Consider the following 19987-nt stretch of genomic DNA (forward strand, 5'->3'; position numbering starts at 1 on the left):
TAAAAAAAAAAAAAAAAAAAAAAAAAACCCAAAAAAAATTTTAAAAAAAAAAAAAAAAAAAAAAAAAAAAAAAAAAAAAAAAATAGTTATTAACTGACCAAGACACTATGCTGGGTCCTGGGGACACAGGGAATAATATGACACAATTCCTGCCTCCAACGAGCTCACAGTCCGGTACAGAAAGTAATAATGTAAACGATAAATGACACTAAGTGCAACAGCAGAATAAGACTCAAAGCACAGAAGTAGTACAGGCAACAGACTGATGAACTGTCTGGAGTGCAGGGGGTGGTATGAGAAAGCTTCACAGAACTGCTAGGCTTGGAAAGATACAAGCTTCTCTAAACAGAGGGACCAGTACATGCACTTTCATGGAAAACACATGTGGAGATTTCAAGAGTGTACTGGGAGAAAAGTACAATCAGTAATTAAGGTGGTGAGTGGCCAAAGGAAAAGCTAAATAACATAGATCATGGAAAGCCTTGCATGGTCCCTACCTTCTTTGTGACATGGGCCTCATCCTATAAGTGGCAGGAATTTGTGTCTTATCCTATTATTGACAAGAAGTCATCGAAAAGTTTTAAACCAGGGAGAAGAGGGCACAATCATATTAGAGTTTTGACAAGATCAAAAGGCATGCACTGATAACATTATATATTAGCTTTTCTACAATGCTAGCCAAATTCCTTTTCATTCTTTGTGGTTTGTCTACTTTCAGAAGAAATGATAGGCTCAGATTAGAGGGGTCCGGGGCACTGGGTAAAGACCGGCTGCCTAATGGCAGTCACACCTGGTCAGTTACAGGGATGCTGGGAAGCTCGGCGTGGACAGGTGGAGAGCGGGCAGGCAGACAGGGGCCTACTCTCAGCACATAGATGCCAATAAGTTTCAGAAAAGTTAGCTCACACACATGAGCTTTTGGAAAAAGTTAGCAAATTTCCCTAAGGCAAAAATGTAGCACATTACGCATTTGAATATGCAGACCTCAAAAATCTAATTGGATATGAAATAAGGAAGGCCTATTCATTTCTTTTTTTTTTTTTTTTTTTTTGTCTTTTGTCTTTTTTCCGTGTCCGGCAATGGATCGCAACCCTCAGTGTTGCCCCCGTACCGGACCGGGGACCGGCAACGGGATTGCAACCCTCAGCGTCGCCCCCATGCCTCGCTCAGCCAGTGAGCGGGAACCGGTCTGTATGTGGGATCCGAACCCTCGAGCGGGAGCGCCACCGCGCTTCCCAAGCGGCGCACTATCCAGTGCGCCACCGGGCCGGCCCTGGCCTATTCATTTCTGATAGCAGAAAACAAGCAGTGTTCTACAAACTAAACTTGTAAAAACAGTACCTCTTATGATACCTTCAGAATATCATTATTTCTAAATCTACAAAATCGGATCTTCAAGATGAGTAAAAGTTTAGGAAGCTTGGTATCTTTTAAAAATACTTCAATCTAAAAATATAGACATTCCCCCTAAATGGGGATCAGCAAATCACAATTTCCAGAGTGAATACTGTTGGCTCCCAGTCTAATGCAACTAGGAGGAGACCACTTTCCCAGAATACATGCTTTTTTAAAAAATCAATTCGCCAATTAAATTGAAGTAATTCTCTCTGAAACTATTTCCCTTGCTCTTTCCTCTACCCTCACCTCTGCCTAATTCACCCCCAGCACAAACACCTGTCAAGCTACTTAGAGCAGGTACAGAGCAAAAGGGAGAAATCTACGGCTGCAAGGGCTTCTATAGACTAGACTCACCTAAACTCCACAGACTCCTAGAGTAAATGAACTATTCTGATAGCACCCCCTAGTGACCAAAAGCACTTTCCTGACCAAAGGAACCCTACATTACAAACTGACTAAAAAACAAAGCATTTTAAATAAAAAAGTAATGAAAACATGAATGAGCTTGCACTCTGGGAACACATGCCCCGATTACAGTCCAAACTAAATGGACAACTTCAATCTCTCTGGCTCACTGTTGTCTCAGCTCTAAATAGGAAAAACAGCATCCTCAGCCACCATTGTCCTCCTCCCTTTGACCACGTGAGTTCCTCAATAAGATATATTACCAATACCTGGGGCTGTTTTAAAGAAGAGGATGGGAAAATTGAACACAAAGCAGTAAGAGGACATGTGCTCTCAGGACTGCTTGAATCACCAGGAGTATTTTATATTAGATCCATGATAATCACCAGGAGTATTTTATATTAGATCCGTTACGTGTGCTAATTGTTGTAGAGGTTGGTTCACTTCTCCATAGTTATCATACACTTGGATTCCCTCCCACCTCTCTTTACCCAGCTCTGAGAACTGCAGAAACCAAAGTACTCTCTGGAAATAGCCTGCCACCACCCAGAACTGTATGAATTTGACCACAGAATACTAGAAGATCTCCAATCCTGGCTTCAAAATTGAGACTTCTGTTTTTCACATTAATTATGTTAAATACAAATGTTAGATTACTTTGATTTGTTAACAGAAAATATAATTTAAAACAAAAGTGGTAGTAATAACATTACTTAAACCATCACCCTTCAGTCCCCTGCCTGATAAAATAATACCCCAACTGACTAAGGTGTCTAGTGTTCATGGCCTAGTACAAACCTAACATATCTTTGATCCTCCTAACTCCACGTCTGAGACCTTCAACAAAGCCAAAACTTTTTTGCTCAGTTAAGTTCCACAACCACACAGACTTAAAACCCATTGCTGCCCTCTACTGGGCAAGCTTGGAACAAAACTAAAATCCACCCCCTGTTAATCATTTGAAATAACCCTATTTCTTCTCTGGTTCCTTGATAGTGGAGAACCTTCAATATCTTACAAATTAATTATAAGATTCCAGGAAGGAAAAGAAAAAGCAATTTTGCAGAAACTCAGAGTCATTTTACCTCTTTATCAACTAAAAGTACAGACTAAATGGTAACAAACTGGAAGACTGGCTTCGGACTTTGCTACTATATGACCATGTGGCCTTGGTCAAGGTTCAATCACCCTAGGTCTCAATTGTCAGGTCTGCAAATTGAAGAATAGTCAACCAAGAGATATTTATGGTCCTTCTCAATTTTAAAGTCCTGTTAACCTTTAAAAATAGTTTAACCCACTTTTAATATTTGGTTTTTCTTTTCCACTCATATTTCAAAATATTTATAACTTTATTTTCTTAACTATTCTTAATAGTCTAACATATCTTATCCTCTGGTCTATCTTATCCAATATATCTTATACTCAGGACTGCATGGATTGTTGTAAGGTCGCAGTAACCGAGATAAATGGGAACCAAGTATCTAGCATGATGCATGAAGCTGCACAATAAATATTATTTTTCTCTTTCATCTCCCCACATCTTCCCATCTACCAGCTCCAGACCTTTCCCATACCTGTCGCACATATGCTACACCCATGCCATAAAGCATTTCTTCTCTACTACTCTTCGAGTTTTGCACATCTTGTGATGCTTGCACTGTGTTCCCCACCAAAAGGCCAGTCTCACTGCCTGGACTGTGTCCTTGTGTCTGTCTGCACCTCAGTGCCCACAATTGGCAGTGGTGGTCGTAATGGTAGCTGCTGTCACAGCAGTGGTGCCCACAGCTGCAGCAGCAATCATAAAAGTTCCAAAAGCAATCATGACGTTATAAGAACAAAACTATAAAAATAAAAGCAAAATGTTTATAAAATATGATAAAATTTACTCTAATGAAGACAATAACTGCGTCATTTATGGAGCATTTTGTCCCAACCACTGAGCTATACACTTCCTTTGCACTACCCAATTTAGTCCTCCCAAACACAGGTAGATACCTTTGCCTTTGCTATTTTATGAATGAGAAGCTGAGCTGCTGACAGGTTTTTGACAACTGGTGATGCTACCAACTCTCACTAGCCATCCCTTTTCCCCTAAGAACTTCCAAAGCCCTTTATTACCTCATTCCCTCCATACCTGCAAGAACCCTGGCAAACTTGCCAGGTTCCTGCAATGATGCTCACAGCAACTCCTAGTGCCCATGAGTGGTGTGGATGCCCCCTCAAGTGTGACAAATGGAGGTCTACTCACTCTGAAAGTGACATGTACTCCCCTTTTCCTGCTTATGCCACTTAACTCTGCCTATTCTCTCCATCTGTATTTCCTTCCCGCCCTCTCCTTTTTCTTCTTCCTTCTGAGGTATGATTTAGTGGAAAAGCACGAACCAGAAATAAGAATTGGGGATCTTATTAGTCACATGACTTGGGGCACCTCCTGTCCACCTCTCACACATTCATCTGTAAAGAGCAATGATACCACCTACCCTGACTATCTTCAAGCACAATTGTTTGGAACAAATAAGGAAGCATACATGAAAGTGATCTGAAAGCTGAAAAAGAATACTAGCCGTGTGTGCATTTAATTCCTAGTATTCTTAGGCTCTTCAGAAACACACATGCTGCACTTCTCATGCTATAGACGGTTTGCTGTAGTGAGAGAAAGCCCTGATTCTTGTCCATTGCCAGCACCTTGATGGGTCAGAAAAGAAAACATGAAGGCAGGTAAATAGGCAACTGCAATGAGATAACTACAGTAATTCTTTTCCTTCTTTTTGCAGCCTTCCATGGGCTTTCCCACCATTCCATCCAAAGCAACAGCAATAGAGAAACTATCTTCATCACCCACCCCCACCCCACTCCACTGTCAGGACTCTTTACTCACTCCTGATTTCACTATGTACTTCTAAAATGTCCAGTCTTCTGTAGCACAATAATATTCTCTTTATTTACATGGTAATCACTATGCCACTGTTGACTGGGCACCTGCTGCATGTCAAACACAATCTCAGAATCATGCACAGATAATCTTCCATCTTCACGGCCACAGAATTTAAATATTGTCGGCTCCACTCTACAGATCAGGCTCAGAGAGACTAGGCAGCTCACCAGTGAAGGACACGCAGATCTAGCTACTGCTGCTTCCAGACCAGACATACAGATTGGAGCAGCACCATCTCCACTTCCTGCCTAAACTGCTGGCAAAGTGTTCTTTACACGCATGACTGTGTAGAAATCAAAGGGAAAGTCTATCATTAATATCCTATGAATGTTCAACCATAATGACATAAAGCATAAACATTTCCTCAAAAAAAAGACAAATGACCCAGTCCAGTAAGTACATTCACTTCACCTTTTAATATTTAATGCAATGAATAAATGTAATGTTAATGAATCCCTTTTACTAAGAAATAATACTTGTGTTTACAACAAAGAAGTTGGCAGGTACGACCTTATGCACGTGATCAAAGTTAACATCATAAGAAAGGAATAAATCAGTATCATGTGTCTCATGTGAAGAACACAGCATCTCTTCTGAGACATTCCTGTCAAAAAATGCATAAATTGAATCTGATCAGGAAGGAATATCAGACAAACCTAAACTGAGGAACATTCTAGAAAACAGTTGGTTTGTAATTCTTCAAAAGTGTTGCAGTTATAAAAGAAAATGAAAGACTGTTCTAGATTAAAGGAGACATGATAATTCTGGATTGGAGCCTGGATCAGATAAATGACATTAGTGGGAAAATTGGCAAAATCTGAATAAAATCTGAAAATTAAAAAGTAGTAGTGTATCAATGTTAATTTCCTGATTTTAATAATTATACTTATTACGAATGAGAGTGTCCTTGTTTTTAGAAGATACACACTGAAGTATACTTAGAGGTAAAGGGCATCCAGTCCACAACTTACTCTGAAATCTTTCAAAAGAAAGACAGATAGGGCCGGCCCGGTGGCGCACTGCTACAGTGCGCCGCTTGGGAGTGTGGTAGCGCTCCCGCCGAGGGTTCGGATCCCACATACAGACCAGTACCCGCTCACTGGCTGAGCGAGGGGCGGGCGCAGCACCGAGGGTTGCGATCCCGGTGCCGGACACGAAAAAAGACAAAAAGGGAAAAAAAAAAAAAAAAAAAAGAAAGACAGATAAATATATACAGAAATTCTTTGTACTATTTTTCTAACTTTTCATAAGTCTGAAATTATTTCAAAATAAAAATAACAGATAGGACTACTTATCAACACATAGTAAGTATTATATAGATGTGACTTGTAATATTCCTACCCATTCACTCCTAAGCACATAGGAGGATCAAATATGAAACCATTCTCACAGCCTGATATAAGCAATTCTGGGACCCATACATAATGTTCCAGTCTTTCCAATTTACAATGGTTCTACCCAAATAGAGCAGTGATATAATAGCCCTTTCCTTTTTGTGACAATGACTAACCATTTCTAACTTCTCAATTTCACAATTAAAATTCAAACAGGGCCGGCCCCGTGGCTCACTCAGGAGAGTGCAGTGCTGGTAGCGCCGAGATGGCAGGTTCGGATCCTATATAGGGATGGCCAGTGCGCTCACTGGCTCAGCGTGGTGCAGACGACACCATGCCGAGGGTTGCAATCCCCTTACCGGTCAGGAAAAAAAAAAGAAAATTCAAACAAAAAATCATGCAGCGATTCTACTTCCCATGAAAACACAGGCAACCACAATAAGATCTACGTATTACATTTCCCCACTTCATCCCTTTTCTAGCCAATATGCTTTCTCACTGAGCAAGTGGTATTTATACATCTGTGCAGCTACTAACCCCTTGCCCCCTGTCCTGCCATATGTGGTGTTTAGAAAGCCACAGAAAGCATATGAATATGAGCATGAATGTGGAGACTCAAGGTTGATATCCCTAAGATAAAGCTTAGACATCAGCCAACTGTGAGGATCAAATGTTCCTACAGAAGATGCATGCAGCCCTAAGCATCTGCATTTAATTTATGCAGGACAACTCATGCCCCCCCCCCCCCACCTAGGGAATCCAGTAGAGTAAATGATGGAACAGCATGTGGTTAAGCTTTCAAACCCCAAAAGATGGCTGGAGACAGGTGTCCAGGGAGTCACATGAGAAGCAATAATGGCTATGAGCCTTTTCTTCTCATGCATGAGGATAAGTGAATAGTTGAAAACAAGTTATGTAGCTGCACTTAACTCTGTTCTTGGGGGTCCTTATTAGCATGGTATTAGCAAGTTCTCAAAGAATATACAGAAGGGTCCAGGAACCTCAAATCTTTCATTACCCTTCACTACATGTCTGGGGTCAGACAGAATTTTCACTTCACAGACAGGAAAATTAGGGCCAAAGAAAATCAAAATGATCCCTAAACAACACTGTCAGCAAAAGAACCCAGAGAGGACCAAATGCTATGCCTACAGGAAGAAAACAAGTATCCTTAATTATTGCAATTGCCACCAAAAAAATATATATTATTTGACATCAGTAAATTACCCAGGAAGCCACACTGTTTCCATTTTATATTTTTTTTTTCTCATTTAGAGAAGTCAATCTGGATGAGAACAAGATCATCTACCCCCATTAAATTATGTGGCTCCAAACCAATGCACCACATTCTGGCCAAAATTAGTATGACAGGCTTCTAACTACATTTTGCCAATGGACAGCACTGGTGTGCTCCACAGGACTTTCTAAGGGCAGCTACAGAACCACTCCTTCTCTCTTTTAAATATGAAAATATTCATATTAAAGAAAAATGCATATTGAAAAAAATACCTCTTAAGTTTGATTACCATCAGGGAGGAGAAGAGAATGCTGTTTATGATAAATTTCAGATGAACATGGTTGCCTGAAGGTCCAAGAGCTTTGCCAACAGGCCTAGATGTCATTTAAACACTATCGCATCAATGGACTGTTTCTATTTACAAAACAACAAACTGAGGAAACTAAAATCAACAAGTAGCTTCTGAGGAACAAATCTACACCATGGAAACTAGAGAAAGATCAAGTAGGAGGCACCACAGTAAACAGGAAAGTGAGTAACTGAGGAGATCTCAATAAAGAGAAGCCCAACAATGAATAACACAAATACCACTAAAGGCTTCCCTAAAACAACTTTTAAACATAAGGTATGTAAACACTGTGAGAACCTAAGACAAGTAAAGACATTCTATAGTAAAGGTTTTCATTGCACATGATGATTAAAATGCCTTTTACTTCCGAGTGGCCGAGTCTGTACGAGAGGTTTCCAGTGGGGAGCATCATGATTGATTGCCAACATCACAAGCCAGAGGGAGGGAGGAAGACTGTTCACTATTTACAGGAATCCTTAGGAACAAGTGTATGACAAGCATTTGGGGGTTCAAGTTAGTGAAAAACAGTTTCAAGTGGCCTTTCCTTAGTACCCCCAAGCACATGTGATCACTTAGCAAACATTTGTGGGCAGTTACCATGAACAAGAAATGCATCATAACGATGTTGTCCCAGGCAGCACACCTGCCAGAGAACCTACAGGTAAGGAGCGTGGCGTAGCTGACAACCGCAGTGCACTTTAAAACAAGAATTACAACAGAAGAACAGCCAACATTATGAAGCCAGACAGAGAGGATACCATTACAGGTGATAACTCCTTTTCTATAAGATGCTTAAAGAACTCATTCATATTCTCCTTTTACTTCTCTCTGGGACTCAGAGGTGTGGCCATTTTCCATTAGAAGAGATGGATGATGAAACAAGCCCGGGGTTTAAGTCTAAAATCAAGGAGGCAAGTAAATGGCAAATGATATGGTTGAAAACTCACATCTCTCAAAACTCTAGCTGCTTATTGTTTAAGATACATGCATAATGGAGTTTGGAATGCATAGCACACGAATATATAAATAATTTACATTTTTTAAAAAAAGGACAGAAGGTCACAGACTGAACAGAATCTTCATTTTCTCAAATCAAAGGAAGTCCCAAAGGCCAGTATAGGTTATGGAATGGGAAGTGCAGATGGTTCAGTTCGGCTGGAGGTTAAACTCTAAGGCTGGAAGTTGAAATTGGGCTATAAATTCAAGGCTAAGGAGCTTGGCCTTTATTTGACAGGAACCATTTTTTAAATTTCTATTTTTCACTCATTTGCTCTTGTGGTTGCTTTTGTTTAACTTTGGAAACCACTTTTGAGCAATTAAGTGACATGATTAGAAAGTTAATCTTATAGTAGTGCCTAAGAAAGAATAGAAAGAAGGAATGGGGAGAGGACAGTTAGAAATCTACTGCAACCGTCCAGTTAAAAATACGGGTTCTGAGCAAAGTTGCAGAGGGAAACATGGAGAGGACTTGATGAGTGATTCTATGGGGAAGACAAGGTAGCGGAGGAGACTTCACATATAACCCCAGTGTTCTGAGGCTGGGGACTCAGAAGGAAAAGACCAAGCACAGGAAGACAGGTTTGGGAGGGAGAGTGAGCCGTTTGGAATCACCCCGATTGAGGGGCTGATAGGCCACTTCACAAGGAGCTGGAGGGGTGAGGCTAAAGCTCTGGAGAGAAAGCAGGCCCAGAAAACCCCTCCGGGGAACATAACAGGATGACATCAGATGAAACTTCCAGCAGAAAATTGTAAACCAAAAAAATAAATAAAATTTTTAAATGTCCTTTGGTGACAGGTGCTATACATGTCAATGGCACTCTAACAGCTTTTTTCAACTCTGGCAGACATTTTAGGTACCTGATCAAAAGACCCCCATGCTAGACTCCAACACCCCAGGGAATCTCTCCAGGCTCCTCCTTCAGCCTTCTGTTAGAAGTCCTCAAACTCTCGTTCAGACACTTCCAGTTTCTAATCTGTTGCCTCAAACTGAAGATTTAGCTTCTCTGTGCTGCCCCTTCGGACATGCCACTAGGATGGACCACAAACAATCCTCTGTTCCCTCAGCGGCAGGCTAACCTGGGCTCACATCTTTAAAGTCAACCCTACCTAGCCCAGGCCCACAGCCCAGCAACCAGCCACCCACAGAATTCTGGGAGTCCAGGACAGGAGTTCAGATACCTGCAGAGTAGGTCACTTCTTGAAGTCTACTTCAAAATCTCTTTAAAACAATTCTAAATCATCAGCTAAATGCATTTTCTACAGAATGTTTTAGAAAAGGCAATGTCTGAAAGTCAACATTCAGTTACTTAATCCTCTCAGCATGATGAGATGCAATCTCTAAAGCATGTTTCTTTGCCAATTTTATTTACAATGCAGACAATTCAGATTCAAACCAGCTTTCTCTATAACTGTAAAAAGGGGGAAACAGAACCTCCCTTTCTAAATCTGTGACTATATAAATATTTTTAATTATAAATATCTAACATAATTTTTAAAACAAACTAAACCAAACCAGAGATTAAATTTTGTTAGTTTTCATACCATAATGAAATCCATAATCAAAAATAAATAAAACTCTGGATAAATACATACATAAATAAATACATTCACATACATACCATTTTAAAAATCTAAAACCTAGAGTGGAAAATTTTTCAGATAAACATTAATGAAATTTAGTTAACATAAAGAAAACTACAAAAGAGAACACGGGTCTTTTATGAGGAAAGAATTATATCCTACACATATTCAAGTAACCATTAAAAACAAAAGTTTTATTTTTCATTTCCATCATTTCAAACTGTGTTTAAAAAGTGATCTTCTATAAAACCCAAAGGAAAGATATTCAAGGAATTTTACCTCTCTCGTATGTAAACCTTATCACATCCCTTCCTCTCTGACCTTCTTTAAGCAAAGCTGATAAATGGAAAAATGAAATCACTTGAGTTTCACATGGTGTCCACACCCAGATGCATAACAACAAGATGAGATAACCAAAAGGCAGATACAGTTATCTGAGTAATCACTGACCTGATAACCTCTCAATAATACATCCTGAATTTGTGGAAATCTTTTTCCTATTTTTCTATGGGTTTCATTTCCCTGGGTGGAGACCAGCTCTTACAGGGTCAAGAGGGCTAACTGTGCTTACCTTTTTGGCTCTTTGGGCTATGTCTGGTGTTCTTGTAAGCAGCTTCTCAATCAGGTATTCTCTGTTCTGCAAAACAAATATTCCCAACAGTTTAACATCAAATAAGATACATATAAATTCATAGTGATTTCAAAATAGCAAATTTACTTGGGTTTTTAAACATGTTACCTTGGCCTTCTGGAAGAATTTGCATTTTAAAAGTTCTGCTGCTGTGGGCCTGAAAGATCAATAATAAATTAGAGTTGAAACAATGACCACTTAATAAATACACTGCCTTGATGAAACAACTTAACCTTAGAGTATTTCTGGAAGACCAGTTTTAGGAATAGCAAAACCAGAAACTAAATTAATCATAAGCTGGCACCAAATAAAATAGTGCCAATCTTCCAGTTCTATCCAAACACCTCTACTGCAAAACACGTAAACTCCTATAAGTTAAATGCTAGGGCATGATCAATTTTCCATACTTCATCCTTACACTTCACTAAGTAAATTCAGTGTTTCTAAAAGGTGACAGACTGACACATCTTTAAGCTAAATTCTTATATTTATTAAGAAAACATACAAGCTACAGTATGACCCTGTCAAAGAAACTAGAGTCTACTATGCTCCATGATGCTCCAAGAGCAGCAGTTTCTGCAAAGGGTCTAGGGATCTTGTGTCCAAGCTCTGCTGCTGAATAAACCTGTCTCAAGTGTGTTAAGGTAAATGTAATGGTGATTAATAAAACGCAAATTCATTTAAAAGCATTCCTGGATGGGTCTGATTATTTCCTCATGGTGTCACTTCACATGTTTCTCTATCCTGTATTTCCTATAAACTGAAAGTTAGGTCTGAAAGTTAGGCTTGATTAAGATTAATAATGCATGTGGGGCAAGAATACTTCATAGACGGTGTCATGATTCTTCCTGCAGCACCCCAAAGGCAGGTACTGTGAGGTTATTCTACTGGGAATGATGCTGTTTAACTACTTGGTCCCCGGGCCTTAAACCTCTGCCTTGTAAAGGTATGTTTTCCCCACTGCAATTAGCAAGTGTTCTGTTGGGTGATACTTCAACCCTATATAAGTATCCTGTTCCTGAAAAGTGCCTAATGGCTCTAGCATCTTTGCCTTCAATAACTAATTTCACAGGAGGTGGCAGAATACTGGTTTTCTACTTCTATCATTCCTTCTATACTTATTAACTGACAATCTTACATAAAGAATAGCTTCCTTCATCAATAGTTCCTTCTAAAAATGCAGCCATGCAGAAAGAATCAAATAAATCCAGAGTGTAGGATGGCAAGCAAGACAACTGGCATGATCTTTTTAAAAAGTCAGTGTCACAGGAAAAAGGGGAGGTATGAGAGAATTGTTGTAGATTAAAAGAGACTTAATGAAACATAAAGTCAAAGCAGCACAAGACCCACGACTGAAACCTGGGTTTGGGGAGGAAGGGGCAAAAACTACAAAAGATATTTGGAAATAATTAGAGATGTGTGAATATGCTAGATATCAGATAATTTTAGGAAATTATTGTTAATTTTTCTTAGGTGTGAAAAAGCATTGTGGTTATTTAGGGACATTCCGTATTTATGGAAAATGCAACCTGAAATGTTAAGTCTGCTACTTACTTTCAAACAATTCACCAAACAAAATGTAGATAGACAAAGCAAATATGGAAAATGTTAAAAATGTTAATAATAAAATGCTGAATCCAGGTGATGGTATATAAGTAAACATTGTACTATTTTTTCACCTTTTCTGTATGTTTTAAGTTTTTCACAATAAGAAATTGGGAGGGGGGAAGGAAGCCTTATTGATCATCATTAGGTATTCTCCCAGGCAATGATTACCAAAGGTACAAATAGTATTATGTTGGAGGGTGGGAGTGTGCAAGTTTAAAAGGAGTCTTCAACTTGAAAAGACTGGACAACTGGAAACCACTGGACTCCTGGACAACCAGGAAACTCCACTAAAATGTTCCCAGGGACCAACCCCAAGTGTAAAAAAAAAAACACGTCATTAAGTGTATTGGTGTAAAAATAGTATAAGTCTACATGAGCCATGAGCTGTATTTCTGTGCAACGAAATTTTCTATTAAATTATTACTGCTTTTCTTCTCAGACATCAAGTGGAACACTGGTCACAGGTCCCTGACAAAGAACCCTAAATTTCTGTATCCACTCCAATAAACAGCTGCTAATTGCTAACTGCTTTGAGTAAACAAAGGTCTAAACAACAGGTGGGCCACATCACTTGGTAAACTCTTTAAAGTAATGTATTTGCGCCTTGTTAAACAGGCACTAGAACTAAAAACGATATAGTTATTTCACATGATTGAACTTTGGTTATTATTTTATTGTATATGCTTCCTGATCGTCAGCAATGCTTTTGGCTTCCAGCTACTTCAAATTCATCTTTCCATTCTCTCAGTATGTATTGAGCGCTTACTACTGGTCAGGCATTACGCTAGTGCTAGGCATACGAGTGAACACGACAGATGTAAACGGCACCTTCAACAGCTCCCAATCTAGCGGCGCAGGTCTGTGCATGCTGTTATGCTGCACAGGGAGTGGTAGAACAGCCACACGTCTCTGAACTGAGTATAGGTGGAAGAAGAAAGGCCGCTGAGACAGTACGAGGTAGAAACCTACACATTGGACTGAGCACGATTCTGTGTCATGTTGGTACCTCACAATGTGAAACAAAATTCTAAAAACCAGGAACCATACAAAATAACTTAGATTTCATTTTTAAAAAGTGAAAAGAACACTCAGGAAATCAGGATGATTAAGGAACTCAACACTACTCCCAACTGGTCTCTCTGCCCCTTTTCTCTTCCTCATTACAACTCTTCATCCACACTGCCTCCCAAATTAACGTGTGAAAAAAAACCCAAATCTGGTCCTTTCTTATCCATCCTACCAGATACTTCAGGGGCCTGAGAGAGAAGCAGGTTTTCTAGATCCTGACTCCTCCATCCTCATCTCCCTCACACCCCAGGTAGACTCTATACTTCAACCACAGTGACATTCTCACCCATCTCTTGCTCTCTCATGACAAAGCACACCCTGCTTTTCTTGCTTCAAAGTTTTTCATAACCAACTTGCACACCCTCACTCATCAGTCAAGAACCAATTTAAATGTCATCTGCAAGCTCCTACAAGTAGAATTCATCATTACCTCCTTTGCGCTCAAGCACACTCTACCCACTCTCCCATTCTGTATTATCTGTTCCTATGCCTCCCACCTCCACCCAACTAGGTAATAAGCCCTTCCAAGGCAGGGACCACAAAGGATTAATTTTTCTATCCCCAACGGCTAGCACAGAACAGAAAACTGCTATAGTTCGATTTCATACTACAATCAAATATGGGGTCAAAGTGATGCTGCTAGACATTTGGACACAGTACTATGACTCCTGGAGCTAGATTTAGTCAGCACCAAATTCTAAGTATCTGTTCAATATAGTGGGGAACAGGAGAAGGGTATAATGAAAATATGACTCATGCTGGCAAAAAAAGGAAAGGGGACAGTGGATGTGCTGAAGTGGAATCAAATGCTTTCCTCTCTCTGCTGCCCCCTTCTTCTAAGGAGGACTCATGAAAAGAGAAGGCTGGGAAATGTCAGACATATCTTGAGATACAGGGCTGGGAAAATACTTTCCCTTCCCCAGCAAGGTCATTTCTATGGTAACCAAAAGCAAAAAGAGGAAAACACCTTTCTCTGCACTCCACTCCACTCTCAGCCTTTATCAGCAAATACAAAAACCCAATGATGTAAAAAATTAGAAATGGTTTAAAGAACCGACCTTTTTTTAATAGGCTTAAATGTTAATAGGTCATTCCAACTCTAAACAGTGAATAACTAAATAGTAGGTCATTGGTTCCGTTTTGTGCTCAAATTAGCTGAAGGGTTTAAAGCTTTGTGGTTAAATCCTACATGTGCCAAACTATCACCATGAGAAAGTATGGAAAAATGGAACTGGAAGAAATGAGGGAAATGACAGAGGGAAGAAAATGACAGAGGACTTGAGAAAAGCTGAGGTGCCTGCTACCCATCTGATTTTAGTGCTTTTGTTTTTTTATTTATTTTAGTTTTATGCCACAGCAAGTACCAATGTATGGTTAAGAAGCATCAGAGCCACCTGCCTTTGAGCTGAACACTGTGAGAGAAAGAACTCTGCAAGCACGGGAATGTGTGACATGGCCACTGACAACTACCTAGCCATATACTGTCGTACAAATACAAACACTGTTTTACGAGAAGTGCCAAAATGCTACCAGAAACCAAGATGATGGTCCAGGCTTTGAATGATGATTCAATTTTAAATCCTTAAAAACAATGTGGTAGTCTGCAAGTATAAATATTCCCAGGAGAAAATCTCTTAAAGGATTCAATTAATACATATGGATGAACTAAAGTCTGCTGAGACTTAAAATGCTTTCCAAAAGATTCAGGATGAATATGATACAGTTTAAATAGTTTTAACGATTTACACTAATAAGTTCTAACAGCTCTTTGACCTCAGGCAGAGCTACTTTTCTCACCCCACTCAACCCCCCCTAAAATATTCCAGACTTATTCATTTCTTACAGATTTACCTACGCAACATCCACCCCCTTGTTTCAAAGAAAATCCTGGTTCTTTTTGTAGTTGCCATCCATACAAAGCATGTAATCTACAAAATCAATTTCTTTAAGGTTTTTTAAAGAAATAGCAAGATGACAATGCAGACTTTGATGAGGCAAACAGCTCCAACACCCAAGCTCTCTTTAATAAGGAAAGTCCCATGAGCACTCAAGGTTGACAAAAAACACAGACTACTCTAAGCTAGCCTGAGAGTTCCTGCATTGGAGTAAATCTGTCCTGGTTCACTGTTCCTCTATGATATTTTTTTATTCACTGCCCAAAAGGTGCTCAGCAATACGAGGGCTTTGGTACCACTCATCTGCTTTCAAATTACAAGTAGGTGATCTACATTCAGGCAACAGAAATAACAAAGATTAGTAAAAATCTTCCCTTCACTCTTCAATCTATTCAAAACTAGTTTTTGTTTCTGAAACTCTTTTCAGTGGGTCCAAGTCATCCGCAAGTTGGAAGCTCCCAATTGTCTCCATTTGTTCAAAAAATAGTATTGAGTATATAATACAGACCAGACACTGGATATAGAGATAAGTTGCACAGATTCTCCTTCTAAAAAACGTACAACCTCTTGAGGAATTTTGGTGTGTAAACAAATAAATGTATACAGTGTAATAAGTGCTACAAAAGACATATCTTCCATATACTGTAGTTAGTATATAAATGTTGCAACAACTCCACTTGGTGAGGGGAAAAGGACAAATAATGAATGCAACCTCAATTCCCTAAGGACTTAGGGACTCCTCAGGCACGGTGCTATCTGCTGTGTGCACTATCTCACTTCATCCTCAAAGCAATCCTACAAAGTAGGTCTTATTAGGCCCACTGTATAGACAAGGAAACCAAGTCACACAGGTGATGGATGATAAAGTATAGCTAGGAATCCCACCCAGAAGTATCTAATGCTAAGAAGATATGGCATTTTAACCAAGTAAAGAAAGACAGTGGAAAGGGATCAGAGGAAGAGCATGAGCTCTTGAACAGCATAAGCAAAAGGCAGAGGGGACTGAACCTACAAGTATTCAGTTTCTTTCAGAACTGTGCAGCGATTAAATGTTTACTTATCAATTTAGTGGTGAATACATATTTTAAAATTGCATCCTATATAAAATCTAATTCAACAATATTGCTTTTTTCCATTCTTAGATTTCATGAATCATTTTTTTCCAAGCTCCTTACATACATCTTCAATATCTGTGTCTTTTCATTAAAAGAAAGAGCCACTTGGGAAGTTGATGCACCACTAACAGTCTATACCTGTTTGTTCCAGGGGATAATTGCATAATAGTGATATCTAAAAGAAGTCCTTAAGCTATTAATATTTTGTACATCAATAGGGTTGTTAAGAGGGTACTCTGAGGGAAAATTTTTGTAAGAATTTTAATAAATGGTATATGGATCTTTTCTAAATGTTTTTTGGTGGAATAGAGGGAACCTAATATTTAAGCTCATTTAATAAATAAAATCTGAAAACACTTTCAAGATTATTAAGAAATAAAAATGATCTACTAAATATAGGTATGTCAATCTAATTTCTTTTGACCAAATTATGAAGAAATATATTGTTATATCATTAAGTACAAGGGTACTTCAAAAAGTTCATGAAAAGATTTGAATTGTCTTTTAATTCTATTTTTCCATGAACTTTTTGAAATAAGTATTCTCATACACTAACAATTCTACCTTACAGAGCCATTTTCTTAAAAAGCTGGAATAGTAAAAAACTCATAAAAAAAAAATTAAAAAGTAAAATAATTTTTTTAAAAAGTAGGAATTGTGTGACATTATACATCACAACCACTAGGTGGGATCTCAACTAGTTCAAGAATTACAAAGATCATTAGAAATAACCCACTTGTAACTGGAAAGACAAGTACTTCTCTCACTGGGTTATGGAGGATCAAATTCTCTTTCCTTGGTGAGGTCAAAAATTTACTTTTGGAGAGGACAACAAATACAAGGGAAAGACAAGCAAGTGCTGAAGAACAAAATTAGAATCTAAGAGCATTTTCACCCAAAAGGAATGTGAAGAAATAACCTCAATGAAAGATCAAATAACTTTGGAGAGAAAATGAGGCCTTGAAATCAAATATAAAGGACAACTGAGATGTTTAAGCAGAAATAGTCTATAGGTATAACAAAATAATCGTAACTTTTACAATAAATAATTTCAACATGCTTAATAGTAAACGGTCTTTAGACTTGGCTTCCAGGAGAAAGGTGATTGATGTGGAAAAGATTTAAGGCAAATTCAGTAAAGTTAAGAAATGAAGAGAGCAGCTATAAAATTATGGATATTGTGTTTAATCTAGAGAAGGATAGCCTATTCAAACAGTAAGATACTGTGTTAAGGTAAAAGGCTTATTAACAAGTTTCATAAAGAATTCGAGATAAGAATGAAAGAATCACTTCTAAAAGCAGGGTCCTTCCCTGAAAAAGAAAGTTTCAGAAGAGAATTCAGTTATTACATCTTAAGACAGAAGTATCAAATTGGATCCCTGAGTGGGGGTTATAGAAGCCAGTAACCTCTCAGAGGCTTGTCCAGGTCTATGTTAGGATGATGTCATACATAATCAAATCCCGGCAAAAGCCTGTGTATAGTTCACATCATTCACGTTCTCCTTTATGTGATCAAGAATACCTGGCTCCATTATCACTACCCAAGATATTTCAAAGTCACAGATACTAAAAAGGAAGAAATGAACTCAGAAAATAGATACACTCCAGCGCAGGCCAATGCTCAAGAATAAATAGAAAACACTAAAGTTAACTTAAAGCCATTTGCTTCTGTTTATATGATTAATCTTTCTAAGGTAAAAATCTCCTTAATCTTCTTTACTGATAATCCTTTTTTTTTTTTTTTTTTTTGCCCTTTTTGAGACCAGCCGCACCGTGCTCAGCCAGTGAGCACTGTGAGCACACCGGTCTTCCCTATATAGGATCCGAACCCGCAGCGGGAGCGCTACTGCGCTCCCAGCGCTGCACCCTCCTGAGTGGCCACGGGCTCGGCCCTTACTGATAATCTTTTAAACAACACAAACAACTTGTTCTGCAACTAAAAGAGAGCTCATGCAAAATTCAATAGCTCTGCCTGGTTTAGGCTTGAGCTAGCAGGATATCCAAATCCTGAGAGGTCAGTTCAACCTACACAGTGCAGAATATTAGCTCAGCTTCTGAATGCAGCACTGCCAATTTCTTTTGATTTCTGTTTTACTTCATTTCCTTTGATGACAGAGCCCACACCTAACAAGCACAGTGAATCTGATTAACGTCAAAAATTTCCCTCTGCCTCCCCCTCGTCCTCCACTCACTTCTCTCCCTCTTGGACCCACGCTGTCTTCCACTAAAAGGATGGGAATCTGGGTGCCAGAGCAGGGATTCCCTTGAAATTAGAAGCACTTCCCCAGTGTCCTCACACAGCCTTTCGCCATCCACAAACAAAGCTTTGTCGTAACTCAAACCAGGTCATTAACTCATCCACTAAGTTTGACATACCTTTTGGAAGGATCTTTCTGAAGACACAGTGAAAGTAATTTTCTAAAGGACTTGCCATACTTTTTCATCATTTCTTTATCTTCTACTCCTGTTTCTAAGGTGGGTGGATCATTTTGCAAAGTCAACATTAACACCTGCAGCAGAAACAAACGTGAAGACAAAGTCTCAGTATGGCAATTGCTACAATTAAGTTCTTAATTTTTCACAAAAGCATCAAAGACCATCCATAATTAGGTGTAAACGTGCTTTCCCAGGATTTTAACTTTTCAGAAATTGTGTATTCAAAGTATTCATTTTTCCTCTGCAAATCTATTCATGTACCCTTTTACCCTTTTTGTTATTCCATTGACAGAACTTACAAAACTTCCTCTATGTGTTAAAAATGATCTCCCAAAAGGACTGGAACAGAACTTTCTGGGAACTGTCTTTCATACCGCCTCCAGGAGCAAGTAGCTCCAGCACTGGCTGGTTGGGAAAGCGGGTGGCAGAGGGGAGAGGAAGAGAGGGTCAGAACAGCAGTGAACATTCATGTGTACAGGTCATTCATAAGAAAGGAACTGCCTGTACTCAAGACTTCTGTAACACATTACCAACCCTAAAAATAAAACCACAGCATCCCAGGAGGTAACATGATTTTTTTTTTTAAATGAGAAGACATACAGAAAATTGCTAAAAAGTCTTGGCAAAATTGAAACAGCAAGAAACTGAAAGATAGCCAGAATATAACTGAGCTGCTAAAAACCTTAATTGGATCAAAAGGCCATGCTGCTTTTGGAGGGAGACGAGACAAAATAAAATACCATTTCGAATCAAAAAGGTAAAAATTCCACTCTTTCACATAAACATCAAAATTATTTGCTTAAAAAAAGTAGAATGTGTAAGAAACTATTGACCTATGAAATGAATAAAGCTTCATTAATGTGTAAATCAGCCTCAATTTATGCAAGTGCTATACATGTCAAGACTCTTTTCAAACACTTTCAGATGTGTGAATAGATGAAGGATGAAAGTGACAGTTTACTGTTTGTGGAGAATAATAGCCAACAGGAGTGGGGG

At 38.9% G+C, this 19987-nt stretch overlaps 1 protein-coding gene across 1 annotated transcript in view; it reads right to left on the bottom strand.

Annotated features, from left to right (window-relative positions):
• Positions 1–3523: 3523 nt before the first annotated feature.
• The window catches only part of STK39 (serine threonine kinase 39), a 59430-nt gene continuing 42966 nt past the window's right edge, over positions 3524–19987 (bottom strand). The window contains exons 7-10 of the mRNA XM_008592035.1: positions 18932–19065; positions 10978–11026; positions 10783–10875; positions 3524–3643 (exon numbers count right to left, since the gene is read on the bottom strand). Of these exons, the coding sequence (XP_008590257.1) occupies positions 3524–3643; positions 10783–10875; positions 10978–11026; positions 18932–19065 (396 nt within the window). The remainder of the gene's footprint in view (positions 3644–10782; positions 10876–10977; positions 11027–18931; positions 19066–19987) is intronic.

The sequence above is a fragment of the Galeopterus variegatus genome, unplaced genomic scaffold (assembly GCF_000696425.1).
Source record: "Galeopterus variegatus unplaced genomic scaffold, G_variegatus-3.0.2 Scaffold12, whole genome shotgun sequence".
NCBI classification, from domain to species: Eukaryota; Metazoa; Chordata; class Mammalia; order Dermoptera; family Cynocephalidae; genus Galeopterus; species Galeopterus variegatus.